This window comes from Malania oleifera, chromosome 10, assembly GCF_029873635.1.
Source record: "Malania oleifera isolate guangnan ecotype guangnan chromosome 10, ASM2987363v1, whole genome shotgun sequence".
In the NCBI taxonomy this organism is placed as follows: Eukaryota; Viridiplantae; Streptophyta; class Magnoliopsida; order Santalales; family Ximeniaceae; genus Malania; species Malania oleifera.
Genome location: NC_080426.1, coordinates 24,105,845 through 24,122,787, shown reverse-complemented (window position 1 = coordinate 24,122,787; position 16,943 = coordinate 24,105,845). Strand labels below are relative to the sequence as shown.

At 35.6% G+C, this 16,943-nt stretch overlaps 1 protein-coding gene across 1 annotated transcript in view; it reads left to right on the top strand.

Annotated features, from left to right (window-relative positions):
* LOC131166147 (probable 3-hydroxyisobutyryl-CoA hydrolase 2) overlaps positions 1-14,434 on the top strand; it is a 52,944-nt gene extending 38,510 nt beyond the window's left edge. Inside the window, exons 3-7 of the mRNA XM_058124458.1 lie at positions 11,669-11,729; positions 11,897-11,995; positions 13,659-13,760; positions 13,852-13,893; positions 14,005-14,434. Coding sequence (XP_057980441.1) covers positions 11,669-11,729; positions 11,897-11,995; positions 13,659-13,760; positions 13,852-13,893; positions 14,005-14,142 — 442 coding nt within the window. The 3' untranslated portion in view covers positions 14,143-14,434. The remainder of the gene's footprint in view (positions 1-11,668; positions 11,730-11,896; positions 11,996-13,658; positions 13,761-13,851; positions 13,894-14,004) is intronic.
* The last annotated feature ends 2,509 nt before the right edge of the window (positions 14,435-16,943 follow it).

Below are 16,943 nucleotides of genomic sequence, written 5' to 3'. Positions count from 1 at the left end.
TCTAAAGCCACTTTGATAAGAGGTGAATTTTTAATACTGTTTTGTCACGCTACGTGTATTATGTAATGATTTTGCAAAAGGATTATTTCTTTGGGAAGATGCAATTTCTCCCTCACCAGTTCTAAAGCCACTTTGATAAGAGGTGAATTTTTAAAACTGTTTTGTCACACTACGTGTATTATGTAATGATTTTGCAAAAGGATTATTTATTTAGGAAGATGCAATTTCTCCCTTATCAGTATGAGATTCTTGAATTTTCAAAGGATTTCTTAAATAGTTTTGCTCAATAGAAAGATTCTCAAGATTTTACAGTAAGTCAATAGCTTGATTATGCAATTCATCACTTCCATCATCAAGAATTTGAATTTTCTTTTTCTCGAGAATTTGAATTTTCTTTTCCAATCTCTTTTTCATTCTTAAACTCATTTAATTGAAATTAAAATCCCTTTTGAGAACATTTGTCGTTTTCAAAAGCATCATATTTTCATAAACAAATTCCTCTTTATGATTTTCACAAGCTTGTAATTTTTCTTCTAAAAGTTTATTTTCTGCTTCAAAACTATCGTTCTAATTTTCAAATTACTCAAATTCTTCTTGGTTATTCTTCTTAAGCTCAAGGTTTTCTGATTTCGGCTCATGAAAATTTTGTTCCAGTCTCATATATCTTCAACATAAATCTTCAATGCCATCAGAGGGCGAGCCTTTAAACGTGCTGGTAACCCCAGTGGTCCGGGTTGGATTCCTGCTGCTTGCGCTGCACATCCGCGATTTACCTCTTGCGTGTTGGCTGTGGGCGCTGCTGGCGTAGGCAACAGATTAGTCTGGGCAAAAAATGCCTCGGATACTGTTGTTAATCCAAAAATAGAAACAGGGGGATCATCTGTCACCTCTTGATCACTTCTGATGTTAGCCATCAAGCATAGGTTGGCAGTTTCTTATGCGAGTTCATTGTTCTTTAAGTCTGATGATTTTGAGCTGCTCCATGTCGCAACCATTGCATTTTTCTTTTTGCCTTTGCTTTTCTCTTTTTGTAGATTGGGCAATCAGCTCTATGATGCCCCTGTTTTTTACTTTCAAAGCAAGCAATTTCATCTTTCTTCTTACCATCATCTTTGTAGGATTTATTAAGTAATTTTCCTTCAATGCCTTTTCTTTTAAAAAATCTAGCCATATTTTCTATTGGCTCCTCATGATCTTCATCTTCTGAATTTTTTTTTGATTCTTCAGTTTTGAGTGCAATGCTCTTTTCCTGCAAAGATGAAGCACCAGTAACATTCATTGTCATTTCATGTGTAATGAGTGAGCACATAAGTTCATCAACAGATAAGGTATTTAAATCTTTAGCTTGTATTATTATAGTAGCAATCTTTGCTTCCTATATTTTGGGTAGAGATCTCATAATCATTTTAACTTTCCACTAGTTGAAAAGATCTTACCAGTTGATGATGTTAACGAACCAATTACGTATATCAGTCACTGACTAATTTTCTCTCATTCTGAACATCTCATATTCGCTCATCAGCATATTAACTTTGGACTTCTTGACTTGAGTTGTTTCTTCATGTAGTACTTCAAGTCGGTTCCAAATCTCTTTAGCAGAATCACAACCTGAAACTTTGTAAACTTATATTCATTAGGAGTTAAGGCACGACAAAGAATGTTTACAGATTTACCATTTCGTTGAATATATTTTTCATTAGCCTCATTCCACTCATCTTTAGATTTTGGAATTGGTTCACCATTGACAATTTTCATAGGATTGATAGGTACTTCTTCCAAACACCAACATCAATGGACTGATTATATGTTTTCATAAGTTCCTTCCAATAAGTATAATTAGGACCATCAAACAATGGAGGTTGGTTGACTTGCCATGCATGCCTTTGGATATACTCTAAGGTACAGATAAAACTCAGTATAGGAGTCCTGCTCTGATACGAATTGTTGGTCTGGTTAGGCACCCAAAAGGGAGGAGGAGGGTGAATTGGGTGGCTTATTAAAACTTGAGACTTGTTTAGAAATTCTGAGATTAATTTAAAAACAGTCGAGGCTTGTTAATGAAATTTCTTCTTTACTTCAAATACCTCACAAACAACTTGCTGTTAAGTATTTGGGAGTACCATTTGTTACTAAGAAGTTAAACAGAACTGATTGTGATATGTTGGTTGAAAGGACATCAAGCAGAATATGTACATTGTCATAAATACTTACCTTATGCTGGTAGGCTTCAGTTGATAAAATCCATTCTTCAAAGGAATTTTGGCTACTGGGCATCTACTGTTTTCCTTCACAAAATTGATATAAATGTTTTGGAAATGAAATTTAAAACCTTTTTGTGGAGGGGTAACGATTGGAATTCAAATTGCAGTAAAGTCAGATCGGAAGATATTTGGAAGCCATTAAATGAGGGTGGTTTGGGGGTTAAATTACTCTCTGAATGGGCAGCAGTATCTGCCAATAAATTGTTATGGTTTATTTGTTCTTCCAGGTCTTTTTTATGGGTGGTGTGGATTCACTCCTACAAATTAAAAGGTAAATGCATTTAGGCAGTCAAGGAAAGTTCAAATTGTTCTCATGGACTTGGAAAAAGATTCTAAAAGTAAGAGAGGCTGCTTATTTGAATATAAATTGTAAAGTTGGAAATGGAAAAAAAAATTATTTGTTCGTTGATAATTAGCATCAAAACAGTCATTTGCTTCAACATTATGGGGTTCATTTTCCAGCAGAATTGGGAATGGGTAACAATGCAAAAGTTGCTGATATAAATTATTACTCCTGGGAACTGCCTAGCAGACACTTCAAATGTTACCTCTTTTCAAGCTGGTCTGATGTGCAATCCTAACAAAGAATTGAGGATGGTATTGTAATTGCTCTCACTCTGGTAATTTTACTTTACATTCTGCTTGGGGCAGTATCAGATGCAGAAAGCAACTTGTTAACTGGTTATCCATTTTTCAGTCTAAGCATAGTGTGCCAAAACATTGTTTTGTGGCATGGCTTGCTATACTAAATGAACTTAGCACAATGGATAGAGTAGCTAAATGGGAAAAGAATATTGACTGTGTATGTAGAATTTGTGGATTGTACCTCTGAAACCAGAGATCACTTGTTTTTTGATTGCCAAAGACTGAGACAGGCTTACATTACCGATTTGTTGAATCTGACTTTGAATATAATTCCTGTCAATTGGAATGACAGTTTCACTTACATTTCTGGTTTGGGAAATAATGCTCTTGAGGAAAAATATAAACTCTTCAGTTAAAATCAGTTTGATATATATATTATTTGCTGAACATTTAGACTTTCTACCGGAGTTATTCTTTTGGTGTGTTGAAGTTTAGACTGGAGGCTGGTTCTGCTTTGCTTTGGTATTTTAGATTCTGAAGGTTGCTTTACAGTGATTGCTGTTTTCATTTCAGCTGCTGATTTCTCTTTAGCTATTTTTTTTTTACTGCTGAATGTTGAATGATTGTTCTGGTGGTAGATTTCGTGCTTTGATGTTGGAGTTATTTGTCTGTATTGAGGCTGGTGTTGTTCTTTGCTGTTGTTGATGGATTGGTCTGGTAGATGGTTTTTATTTTGTTGAAGCTATGGTCTGAGGTTGTTTTTCAAGGCTGAAGCTTTTCTTTTAGTTGTTCGATTTTGTTGTATGGTTTTTTGCCTTTCCCAGCTTGATTAATATATGTTCTTAAATCCTACTAAAAGAGGCTTGTCAATGAATTAGACCAAATTAAACACAATCACTCAATAATCATAAAATAATAATCAGTCTACAAATCTGTTGTAATTTGTATTCAGTGGAAATCCATAATAGAATGACGATTGAGGGTTTAGTTTGGTGATCTTATCTCCAATGATCAGATGCACTGGTTAGACAGACCATTTGATGAGGATTAAGTGAAGGGGGTGGCCTTTGGGATGGATAAATATAAGGCTCCAGGTCCGGATGATTTTAACATGGCTTTCTTTCAAGATTGTTGGGAGATTGTTAAGGGTGATTTGATGAAAGTTCTTACTGATTTATATAGGAATGGGATTTTGAGCAAGAGTATCAATTCCTCTTTTATAGCCTTGGGCTTAAGAAAGCTAGATCCTCCAAGGTTGAGGATTTTAGACCTATTAGTCTTGTCCCTAGTGTGTGTAAAATAATTAAGATTATCAATAAAATTCTACCTAATTGGTTGAGTGCAGTGCTCAAGGTTACTATTTCAAGTGGCCAGAGTTGTGGGGGGGGTGGGGGGGGGAGAGAGAGAGAGAGAGAAATAATGAATCCTATGTGGTTGGCTACTGAGGTGATGGAGGGCATTGGTAGGAATAAGAAAAGAGGGTTAATTTTCAAAAGAGATTTTGAGAAATCTTATGATAGTGAGTTGGAGTTTCCTGGATAAGGTCTTTGTTAAAAAGGTTTTTGAGGGGCATGGCGCAAGTGGATTAGGGGCTGCTTATCTAACATGTGATTCTTGGTCATGGTTAATGTTGAACCTAAATTACTGTTTCAAGAGGCATTAGACAAGGAGACCTGGTATCTCCCTTCTTTTTCGTCCTTGCAGCTGGTGTCTTAAGTAGGATGGTGGATATGGTGGTTGAAAACAAGTTGGTTAAAGGGCTAGGCATGGGGAATGGTGGTGGTTTCTCATCTTCAATTTGCTGATGCTACCATTTTCTTCCTTGATGATCATAACCTTTCATTTAGAAGAATTTTGGGTATTCTTCAAATTTTTAAGAGGGTGTCTAGGGTTAAAACTAATATATGGAAGAGTGATTTGGCAGCCTTGAATGTACCTGTTGAGAGAACTAGTGATTGGGCTGCAGACGTGGGCTGTGGTTTACTGGGTTTGCCCCTAACTTACTTAGGGACTCCATTGGGAGGGAACCCTGGAGGGGCAGATTTTTGGGATTTTGTAATGGAAAGGTTAACAAAGGGATTAAACAGTTGGAAGGGTTCCTTTTTTTTTTTTTTCTCCTTGGGGTAGAATTACGCTTGTGCAGGCTTGTCTTTATCTTATCTATTTTAATTATTCTAGTGGGGATCACTAATAAGCTTGGAAGAATCTCATTTGAGATTTTTTGTGGTTTAGTGTGGGAAGTCGTAGGGACCATTTAGTGAGTTGGGCAGAAATTTGTGGGTCTAAAAGGGAAGTGGGGTTGGGTCTTTGTAACTTGGTGCCTAAAAACACCACTCTTTTAGCTAAATGGTTGTGGCGCTTCCTCTTACACGATAATTCCCTATTGCATAGAGTTATATGCAGTAAGTTTGGGTTGCATGAGAACAGGTGGGATACTAATGCTAGTTTGAGATGTTCTTTGAGTCTGTGAGGTCGATTTCCTAGATCTACTCTATTTTGACCCCTCACTCTAAAATTGACGTGGGGATGGGTTCCCACTTCCCATATTCATTTTTGGAAATACCTATGGCTCGGGAACGTTTCTTTTTCCACTTATTTTCCTTATATTTTTAGGTTGTGCGTTGAGCCAAACATAGTTATTTCCTTTTTTTATGGGCAATGTGAATAGCTTGTTGGTCTCTTGGGATCTTCATTTTAGGAGACCTGTAAATGATAGGGAGATGGTGGAGATGTCTTCCTTGTTGTTGAACAATTGCAACTTATCTTTGGGAAGGGATGTTCGTTCTTGGAGTTTGGATCAATCTGGGGTGTTTTCTAGTAAATTATTCTATGAATTTTTGACCTATTCAAACTGTCCTTTTCCTCTTTATCCTGTTATTTGGAATGTTAAAGTTCCCCCAAAAATAAAGGCAAACTTGGTTGGTTGTGCTTAAGAAAATTAATACCAATAACTTGTTGCAAATTAGGATTCCTTTGAAGGTTCTCTCCTCAGATGTTTGTGTGCTTTATTATAGGAACTGCAAAACTGCCTCCCATCTCTTTTTGCATTATGACTTTGCATGGAGGATTTGAAATAAACTCTTTGGTATTATGGAAGAGAGTTGGGTTTGCCCCTATCAGTGGAAGACTTGTTAGTCATCTCTTTTGCTGGCCTTGGAAGAAGGAAGGATAGGGCAGCCCTGTGGAAGTGTAGCAAGTATGCAGTTTTATGGGGTTTATGGTTGGAATGTAACACGCAAACTTTTTCTAGGAAGAAGTTGAATTTGTCATTGGTGTAGGAAAATATTCAATTTTTAACATCTTTATGGCGTGTTTGGTTTGGAATTTTCAGGGAAGCTAGTTTTTCAGGATTTAAATAGGGGTCGGAATCGGTTGGCTTGATTTTTGTTGTTTTACACTTTTTCTGGTTTGAACCAGATTTTTTTGGGAAATTTCTTATCTCCCTACTTGTAAATTCTTTCCTATTAATGAAATTTCTTTTGGTATAAAAAATAAAAAAAGTAAAGCAAATCAGTTTGAATATATCCAGTATGATCCAATACAAATTACACCTTGTGTCTCACAGTTAGGATAACCATCTTGTCTCACTCTCACTCTTCTTGGCACCCTAGCCAATACATGATCCCAGGACAGGTCTCGACAGGGATACTCCCCAATTACAAGTAACAAGAATGAAAAGAAAGAACCTCCAAAGTCTTTTCAAGTTCACAAACATGTACTCTAAATTTTAGAATTTGTGAATTTAGAGAGACTTCGCATAGTCTCAACCTATTAGGAAGATATGACAAAGAGTACCCTTAGATCAGAAATACAATGAAGTTATATCAAACAAGATAACAGTGAATGTTCCTTCAAGATGTGTATTTTGATTGCCTTCTTCAAGCTAGTCAAGGTCAATATATTCGTATCATTAAGGCTTCTTCAAACACCAGCTAAAACAACAATAACAACAACAAACCAGGCCTTAAGTCGCACTAGGTGGGTTCGTTCGAACACCAGCTTCAGTTTGAAATAAATGTCCAATGAACAAAATCCTTTGAGATAGGGAGCACTAGCACCCAAGATTTCCACTAATATGAATTTCTAAGAATGTAGAAATTTCCAATAATTTTGGGCTTAAATTTATGAAGTATTTGTTAAAGATCTTTACAATAGCTTAAATATGGTATATGATCAAAATCATAATCATGATTTATTATAGGAAATATAATCAAATCAGACTTCACATAATAAACTCAATTTACTGTAACGAGTGTCTAAATAGACGTCTGTCACAACATCTGTCCTTGCATCTGTAATGCATTTGTCAGTGCATCTGTAATTGAATGTACTCCAAGGATAGATTGTACATTTGTGTAATGTTACAAGAATATAGGAGCTTGATATAATCCCAGATCTAATCATCTAGATGCATGCACATCCATGCAATTTGGTGTTCCATTGAGTTCCAACGAGGGAGACAATCAATACATCTTCCTGAATCCACACTTCTCTCCTTTTATCATCAAAGGCCCAAAGTGGAACAAGTGTTCAAATTTACCCAAGCCTGTGAAATAGATCTTAACAGAGACCACTAAACATAATTCTTTCCATCAAAATTTTCGATCATTATCTGTGGCAGTTATAAAGGCAATTACTTTTGGAATTCATGGACTCTTATCACCCAGCACTTACAAATGATACAAATGACAAATGAGGCAGGATGGGACTTCTTTATATGTGAGATTAGGCTTGGGCCACACTCTATTTGAGGACTCCCTTTCATACTTCCTATAGCTAACATGTGTCCAATTCAGTAGGAACGCGCAGCGCAAACGATTGTGAGCTGCTATACTAAATCCCACATTGGCCATCAACAATTGAGTGGTAAGGCCATGGTCTATAAGGGAACAGATCACTCCTTCTTCCATTGGGGACATGTGCATGGATTGAACAAATGGAACAACATCAAACAAAGTGAAGCATTGAAACAACCACGAGCATTTCACCAACAACCTGACATAACACTGCCACTGCCCCAAGGGACCAACTGACGACCTTAATAATTCTAAACAAAACTAATGAATTGCCACAAGAAAACGATCAAGAAAAGTTGGGTCCTTGAGCAAAATATATAACCAACTTGATCTTATGGCCTATGGAAGGATTTAAGCCATTTTGGAACAAATTGGAGCAAAAATGGATGGGGATGAAATTCAAACATTTATAGATCAAAGAGTTCTGTGATTGTGTATGGTGTTGGTTTTGCAAAATATGGAAGAGTTAGTGAGATTCTGAGAAGGGCAGAGCTGTTGAGGAGGCCACTGCTGTGTTTTCCAGCGACCTCTGGACTTGTTTCTAATCTCTAGGGGTACAATTGATCCTCCTATAGCAGCAGATTTGCATAGACAATCAGGTTTAGGGTTTGGTTATGTGCTAGGGTTTAGGTCAAATCTTGTTCTAACACCATGTTAATTATTGAGTAAAATGGAAGACCCTACTCACAACGATAGGTTTCTCCTTTAAGAAATAACTATATAAATTACATGTGAATATGCAAAACAAGGAAACTACATTTGAAAATGAAGTATATTAGTAACAGTGGGATGATTATATGCCCTAAAATCAATATTTGCACATCTATGTGTGTATATTATTTATTAGAAAATTAAGAAGTTGAAGTAGTTTGCTTTTGAGGCATCAAAACCTTAAAACTTCATACCTAAACACTTTTAGTTTCCAAATAAACTATTGTTAAGGGGAATTAAACAAGCAGAGACTTTAAGGAATTTTCAAACTCTTTATAAAAAAATTTTGAAACCTTGAATCTTGGCATTGTTAATGGGATTCAACTCATGAATTTAAAGTCCAATTTCAGGAATCAAAATTCAAAAATCAAATTGAACCATAAGTTTTTGGTACAATTTTTCAAAATCAATTCCAAATGGCATGCCTACATGGATACATGTACCAACAAACAAAAATGAAATGCATTGAAATTTTAAGAATATAAAAATCATACTTTCTCTTAACAATAAAAAGTAAGAGGAGTAAAAAAAATAATAAAAACTAACAAGAAAAATATATTAAAGAAATGAACTTTTTGTGTTTACCAACGGGAAAAAAGTCATATTTCATTCATGTCTCTGATTAGAAGAAGAGAAAAGAAGAAAAAAGAAGAAGAAGAAGAAGACTTACAAAAAAATGATAAATAATTGAGCAAACTACTAAAAAATCCAACATTTGTATCTTAACAACGCAGCAAAACGTGAGTACCACCTTGCTTAATCTACCAATATTATGCCCTTTCTTTTCAATGGCAAAACACTGTACACATCCAAGGACGACATAAGGTTCTGTGAGGCAATACAAGACCTAAAGTTTTGTTTTCTCCTTTTTTCATCACAAAACAGACGAAGTGAACTAATGAAGGCAATCATGTTACCCGAGAAAAAAAAAAAACAATAAAAGAAGAATGCTATTTTTTAGGTTTTAAACAAGATGGATCTGACTGGATTTGATAGGGGTATAGAATCGTGTGAATTGATCGATTTATGTTGATTTGCTTGATTCAGGGGGCGAATTGAAAGATATAGCAATGATTTATTTGTTTTTCTGAGGCTCTAGTAATATCTGAATCGATTTGGTGTGGAATTGATACGAATAGGAAGATTCTAACATGAAATCCTGGAAACATTTGAAAAGCGAGATAGGAGTTGGTGAATTCGTTTATTTTAATTCTAGATTTCCTTGGAAGAAATTTCTAGGCATTTTGTATTTGAAAACCATGGTGAACTTTTGGGTTTTGAAATGGTTGGGCTTGACTAGAACGACTTGGATTTATTAGACCTGGGTAGGGCATAAATCCTGATGGAATAAAAAATTGTAGAATTCTAACTGAGAATTGTACATTCATGGTCAATTCTTGCAAACCTTTATCCGCGTATTAGATTTGAATTTTTTTTTTTTATAACAAAAAAAAAAAGACGAGTTCATTAGATAAGAAAAAAATATTGAAAGGAGGGGAAAAAAAACATACTAAACAAAAATAATAATAATAAAAAACAAAATAAAATAATAAGAGAAGAAACTACAATCAAACTAACAAAACTAGCCAATCATGTTGGATATGATAAAACCTCACCCCTGTATGGCAACCAACAGCAGTGCACCAAGGTGAGGTCTAATAATTTATCTTCTCCCAGAACTAAGAGGAATTCAGCTCTTTCCCTGTAAGTATACGAGTATTCTTTGCCAGCCAAAACCCCCCACAGAACTACGAATATTGCACAATCCACAAAGCATGTGCATCCTTCGTTCAACCAAAACCACAAAAAGAAATGGCAAACAAACAAATTATTCCAAAAAGCTTTCTCCTAGAAGACAAAAATGCTTATTCTAAACATTCCAATCAAAAGTGCTATAGTATATATATGAGAATCGGTTTTTGAACTATAAAAACATAAATAACACACATCAGGAGAAGGTGTCTTTGAAGGTCTCCACTTTGCAACAGATTGTTGGTGTTGAGTGACTCTATTAAGAACAGTTTATTTTTGAAGGAACTTTGGCCTCCCAAATATTTTTTTAAAGCAGGCAGGATTTATTAGCATTAGTCCAAAAATTAGAGGATTTGCATACAAATTGTCCAATTTTGACAAGGTTGAGCTCATTTCTTAGTCATCAATGCTGCATTGGCTGACAATTGCAAAGGCAGGGAGAAGAATATTGGGTACATGGTTCAAATAGTATGTGTGAAATAATGGTTTTCTTTTTCTCATTATACGTCATATCCATTAGTAATGTTGTTTTACTGTTGTTAAATTACCACTTTACCTGAAAGATTAAGCTATTTGGTTGTGGGCCAACAATGTACATCAAACTTTAACACTTCCTGCGCTTGCAGCCCATATGGAGAGGTAAATAAAAAATGAATAATACCCATTTTGGGAACATTATGAATTTAACTTACAATAAACACGGCAACAAGACTAAAGCCCAGGACCTCCTATTAACTTGGCCCTGGTACCATGTTAAATTTCCACCTTACCTAAAAGCTTAAGCTATTAGGTTGAGGACCAACAATGTATATCAAGCCTTACCAACTGTCAACACCTATGGTGAAGTAACTGCTCGAGGGAGTAAAAACCTACAGAGACATGTAATCTCCCAGGAATATCATTGGGATACCTTTTTTTTTAAATCTTTGTCAAAAGATTGCTTTAATTTTTGCTGACGATAAGGTTCAGGAGGTAGATTGAAGCATTGTCTGTACAACAGCAATTGCCTTCTTTGACACAGCATATTCCTCTTCCTCTGCCACCACCCCACCCCCCCCCCCCGCCGGCGGGAGGCGCTGCCACAAAAAAAAAGAAGTGTTTTTACTATCTCCTACCAAGAAGCCTACCAAATTCCTCACTATAAACCTTGTAAATAATAAGGTTCCACCTAGGTCCGCAGCATTGTTATTTTCATCACATCACATAATTTTCCAACTCCCAATTGACCTGGATTACTGAAAGAGTAGCCGAAGTCCCTACTTTAGCAACTGAGTTGATGGGTGAACCCAGGGTAGTCGATGACTTTTGAATCAGATTTTTTGTAGAGATTCCTTTTCAATCCCTTCAAATCAAAGCCATGTAGCATAGTCCTCTGCTTGTCAAGGCTATCAATATCAATGGCACACTTAAGAAATGCGTATGACCCATGGCATATAACAAAAAAAATAAATGAAAGCATCCTATTTTATAATAGAACTAATAATTTTTTTGCAATGTTAAATTTTCTGTCTGGCCTTGGCTCCAATTTCTAGATCCTTATTTTCAGTGGTTACTTGTCTGTAGGTTGGATATTATTGATAGGTGCTTCTCTCGAAGAACAGTCGAAGAAATTTTATCTGCTCTCGTGAGTCAATCTGATGAAATTGTTTCGTAAAGAAATAACTTAATTCCCTCTTATTAGTTCCCTTAACTATACTCTAGTAGATTTAGCTTTGTACAATTTATCTTGTACTCCCATTCCTTCTCTGTGGCCAAATTTATATAACCAGAATCCTGTGTTTGATGTTTTAGGAGATGGAAGCTGTGGACAGGGCTGATGATTTGATTCCTGAAATGATTATGTCATTGAAGAAGGCATCACCATCAAGCCTTAAAATTTCTCTTAGATTGGTATGGAAGCATAATGCATTTTTGTTGCATTTCGTATCCTATAATGTAAAGAGCAAAATACAATGACCTCCCTTGAGGTTTCAAAAATCCCAAGGACCTCCCCTGAGGTTTCAAGAATTCCACAGACCTCCTTTGAGGTTTGCCAAAATGATACAAAGATTCTCTTATATTTTACAAAGGACAAGCTTTTGAAGGGTGAAGTGTCCCAAAAATCAAATATCAGGGGAGATATGTGGGGCTTTTATAAATCTCAAGGGAGATCCATGGTATACTTGAAACCTCAGGAGAAGTCAACGGATGTCAGTGTCTTATGGCCTAATATAAACTCATCAGTCCTTTGGTGGTAAAGGTTTTGATTGTGTGGGTTAGTTTTGAGAAGACTGCAGTGGTAATAGTGCGTTGGTGGGTTTTTTATAACTGGGAAAAGAGTTATCTGCTTTAGTTGGATAAGGTAAAACGAGTGTTCTGGGGCCAAATGCAGTAGTAATTCCTGAAAGTTCTTAGTCAAGTTGATGCATTGGTCAGCTTTCTTTATAACTAGAAAAAGTGTAATCTGCTGTAGTTGGATAAGTTAATGAGATTGTAGTTTTTGGATAAAGCAAGTTTAGCTTAATTGCAATAAAAACAATTGAGAGAAAATGGTACAGAATTGGAACCTGAAGAGTATGTGACACATGCTATGGTTAGGATTGTTGGCTTTTCCTTATACCAAGAGGATAGAAAATTAAGCATCATGGACAACTTTTTAATATGTATTTGCGTCATTAATTATCCTAGCCAATGAAATCATGTTATGTTCATGTGTAATACTAAATTATATATTGAAATGCTGTTACAAAATGTCGAAATGACACGCAAATTACATGCATGCAAATACACGTATATGCCCCTGCACACTTATGTGAGCTGTGAGCATCAACACATGAAACTTTACTGTAACTTGCTCAAGTATTTTTTCCTTTTACACAACCTGATCCAAGCTTGCGTAAAGGAGTAGGATTCCTTGGATGGATAGTAGCTTTACATAATTATTATCATATCAAAACATTGTATGACTTCTCACAGAAAACATGCATGGGGAACCCAGTCAATATAACATGCATGGGGCACCCAGTCAATGTAACATGCATGGGGCATCCAGTCAAGATGTGTGTTTGCGCATGCACATGTGTGTGTGCATGTATGTATATGTATTGACTCACTATTTAAGGGACTTTGAAGTTCATTATGGAAGTCTTAGAAATATAACTTATTTGCATTTCACTTCTGAGAAAGCAGGGTAATGGATGGTTACTTTTGTTGAGTTAATAGTGAATAAACAAGAAAGGTAGAACTAGGTTCCCTTTTAAAATTTCCCAGAATTATGAAACCAGGTTCTCTTACATTACGTTTGGCAGCATGGATTTGGGGTCTTGGATGTGGATTTTTGTGGCTTTTGACAAAATTCAACACAATTTTATATTACATTTTTTTTCTAAATCCACACAAATCCAAATCTTAAAGCTCTCCCAAACATAAGGTTAGTACTAATTATATATAATTGAAGGCAAAATCTGAGAGCTTTTGAGCACATCAAGTTGTATAATTGAGGTCAAAATCTAGGGGTTTCTGAAGCTTATTGAAACTTGCGTCTCTGTTTATGTCCTCCCTTGTGCATTTTCAGATAAGAGAAGGGAGACTCCAAGGTGTAGGACAGTGCCTTGCCCTTGAATACAGAGTGGTTTGTCATGTCCTGCAGGGAGAGCTCAGCAGAGATCTTTTTGAGGTTTGCAGTGCAGTTAGTTCGATATTTAATTTTACTTTTCTAAAATCCCCATCATCTACATTACTTTAAAAAACCAAACTGTCACATGCAGGGCTGCAGGGCTATACTATTGGATAAGGATAGGAACCCAAAGGTTAGAGAATCTTCTTCTTTTTCTGTCCATCTTGAATGATTTGTGATCAAATAAGATAAACATATGCAACATAAAATGTTTTCTAATTTCCATGTCCCTTCCTCATGCCAGTGGGAGCCTTCGAAATTGGATCTGATCAGTGATGATATGGTTGATCGGTACTTCTCCAAAGTGGAGGATGAAAGATGGGAGGACTTAAAATTCCCCGCTAGATCCAACATACCTGTATATGCCATTGCCAAGCTCTAGCCTAGAGCCGCAAGCTGGAATAAGCATAATTCTAGGGCAAGCATCTCCTATGGGAGTCTGTCTTGGCAATGCACCCACCTTGTGTTTGGCCTGATCTATGTTTATAGTATGGACTGCCGTCGGTCACTTGCAGTACTCTTGACAGAAATAGTTTGCTGCCTGTGCAAATGTTGAATGTGTATCGATCAAAGTGAAATAAATAGCTAGAGGGAAATTAAAATGGAAATATTTGTATACATTATGTAATGCATATGGAGATATTCTATTAATTCTAAACAGTTCCATTGTCAAAGGTTCTTATCTTAATTGCTTTTCAACATGATGGACATCAAATAGCAAAATTTACAGCAACTTCTACTGTTGTATAAATTGAGATATTAGTTATGGTGAGTGTAAATTAATCATACAAACTTAAGAGAAACGTGTATTGGAGTGTTGGATTCGTCTGTATCGGCTCTCTGCAAGAGTAAGAGCCATTTCCCAATTGCGGAATTATGGCTCTTTATGGAATTAGTTTGATTGCAGAATGGAATGACAATGCAAGCAGAGAGAGAATTTGTTGGTTGTAAATGGAACAGCAGACATCTTTATGTTAAAATATTTGTATATTCCATATTTATGGAGTAATATCACAAATAAGGTCATGTTGGGTTCGTGAAATGATTATTTTTAAGAATAGAATGGATGGAATGGAATAAGACGGGAATATAATAAAAAAAAAAATGTAGGAATTAATAAGTTAGAAATAAGTTGCCCATTGAAAATTTTTGTTATTTTATATAATATGGAATAGTATGGGAACATTTTATGATGAAATTTGGGAATTATTGTCGCAAAGTCCTAGAGAAAGGTTCAGTATGACGAGAAATAATTATATTAAAAGTTTGATAGAGTCGCCACTAAGCTATTATTTACATTGGTGTAGTCAGCTCATCTATTTACTACTTTTGATTGGACCTTAGACTAATCCTAAGGTCAAGGAACATGTAGTTTTGGTCTACGTTTATCAAAGTTGAGATTAGGAGTTTAGTTATGCGAGTGGAAGGTGCTAGTGTCTCCTACATATCCATTTTATGAACAGTACCTAATTAATTTTAAATTATCTCTAAATTGAATGTAATGGTCTTTAATTAATTTTTTTAAAAAAAATAAAAATTTGAAAGAAACTATATAATAAGGTGTGATTTACGAATGTCTGATAAGACCTCCAAAGGTCTTATTAGATAAACCTCCTCAGAACTAATGAACGAGAGGTTTAAAATACCTCTTTATCCTTTACTTAATCATTGGGACGCACATACATAAAAATAATACACACACACACACACACACACACACACACACACACACATACACGTGCACAGACACACAAATAATAAATAATCAAATTTGATTAGAGAGAGACTTTAAAGCATTCCTAGACTTTTTGAAAATTTATTCAAAATATTTTGAACATTTTCTCAACATTTTTTCTAAAATTTTTTGGAATTTTTAAAGGTTTTTTCTTCATTTTTGGAATTTTTATTTTCCTAATTTTTTGTTATATGAGTAAAAAATAACTCAAATAATTTTAAAATTTTTTTTTATTTTTCCTAATCTTTTTACTATTTTAAAATTTTTTAAAAATTAAAAATTAATTTTAAAATTAAATAAATGAATCGAGGGTTCAAAAGTCAGACCGGTCTAAATCAGGTTTGACTCGATTGCAATGAGTGGGCTACATGTCAGTTAGACATGACGACACATAGTACTGCTTTACTATTTTCTAATTCATTAATTAATTTTTTTCCAAATTTTTTGTAGCAAAGTGATGACATCATGATGTCATCTGCCATGAGGCATGCCCTGCCTAGCTCCAGGGATTTGATGCGAATCGCTAACGTGGTAGCGATCCAACCATTTAGAGAAAACACAGATTGAACGACTAGGATTGCACCACGCCATTCTCCAAATGCACGGTCATGGTCGCGCCACATGTCATTGTCTGTACAGTGACACATGTCCAACCTGTATATAAAAATCTTTTTTTTCTCTCTCCTTTTTTCCTTCGCTTCTCTTCTTCTCTCTTCTCTTCCATTCTCTACTTTCTTTTTCTCTCTTTCTTTCACTCTTTGTTTCTCTCTCTTTCTCTCTTTCTTCTACAGATCTCTCATTGTCTCTCTCTCTTTCTTCTCTACGCAGTTCTCTAGCTATCTTTCTCTCTCTTTCTCTCTGATCTTTTTGTTTCTTTCTGATCTTTTCTCCTTTCCTTATGTTTCCAAATCTTCTTGCTCTTTTGCTATTTCACTTTGTCTCAGATCTCACACCCTCTCTTTTTTCATTTTGCAGGTTTGAATTGAAAGGAAAGCACGAACAGAGAGCTCTAAGCCCTTTACTTTCAAATCAGGTGAAGATAAGTCTTTTCCTTTTCAATTTTTTGGCTGATTTTCCTAAATTTTCTGTCACTTTCTCAGGAGCCAAACAGGCTCAGGTTAAGGGCTGACTTAACCTAAGTTAGAATTGACTTTGTGCTTGAGTTTAGGTTGAGTTCCAGGGCAATTGGGCTTTGGTTTTTAATTAAATGGATTCAGCTAGTTGGGCCAAGCCCAATAGACCCAAACTAGAAAATGGGTTTTAGTTCAATTAGGCTTGGGATTGGGTAAAAGATCAATGGGCAATGGTTCATGGACCCAGGTCCAAATTGGACTTAGGTCTTCGGGTCAGGCATTTAGGACCCGAATCAAGTTGACTTGGATTCTGATCAAATTTCAGGTAATCAAGTCTGGATTATTGGGCCTAGGGTAATCAAGTGTGCATATATG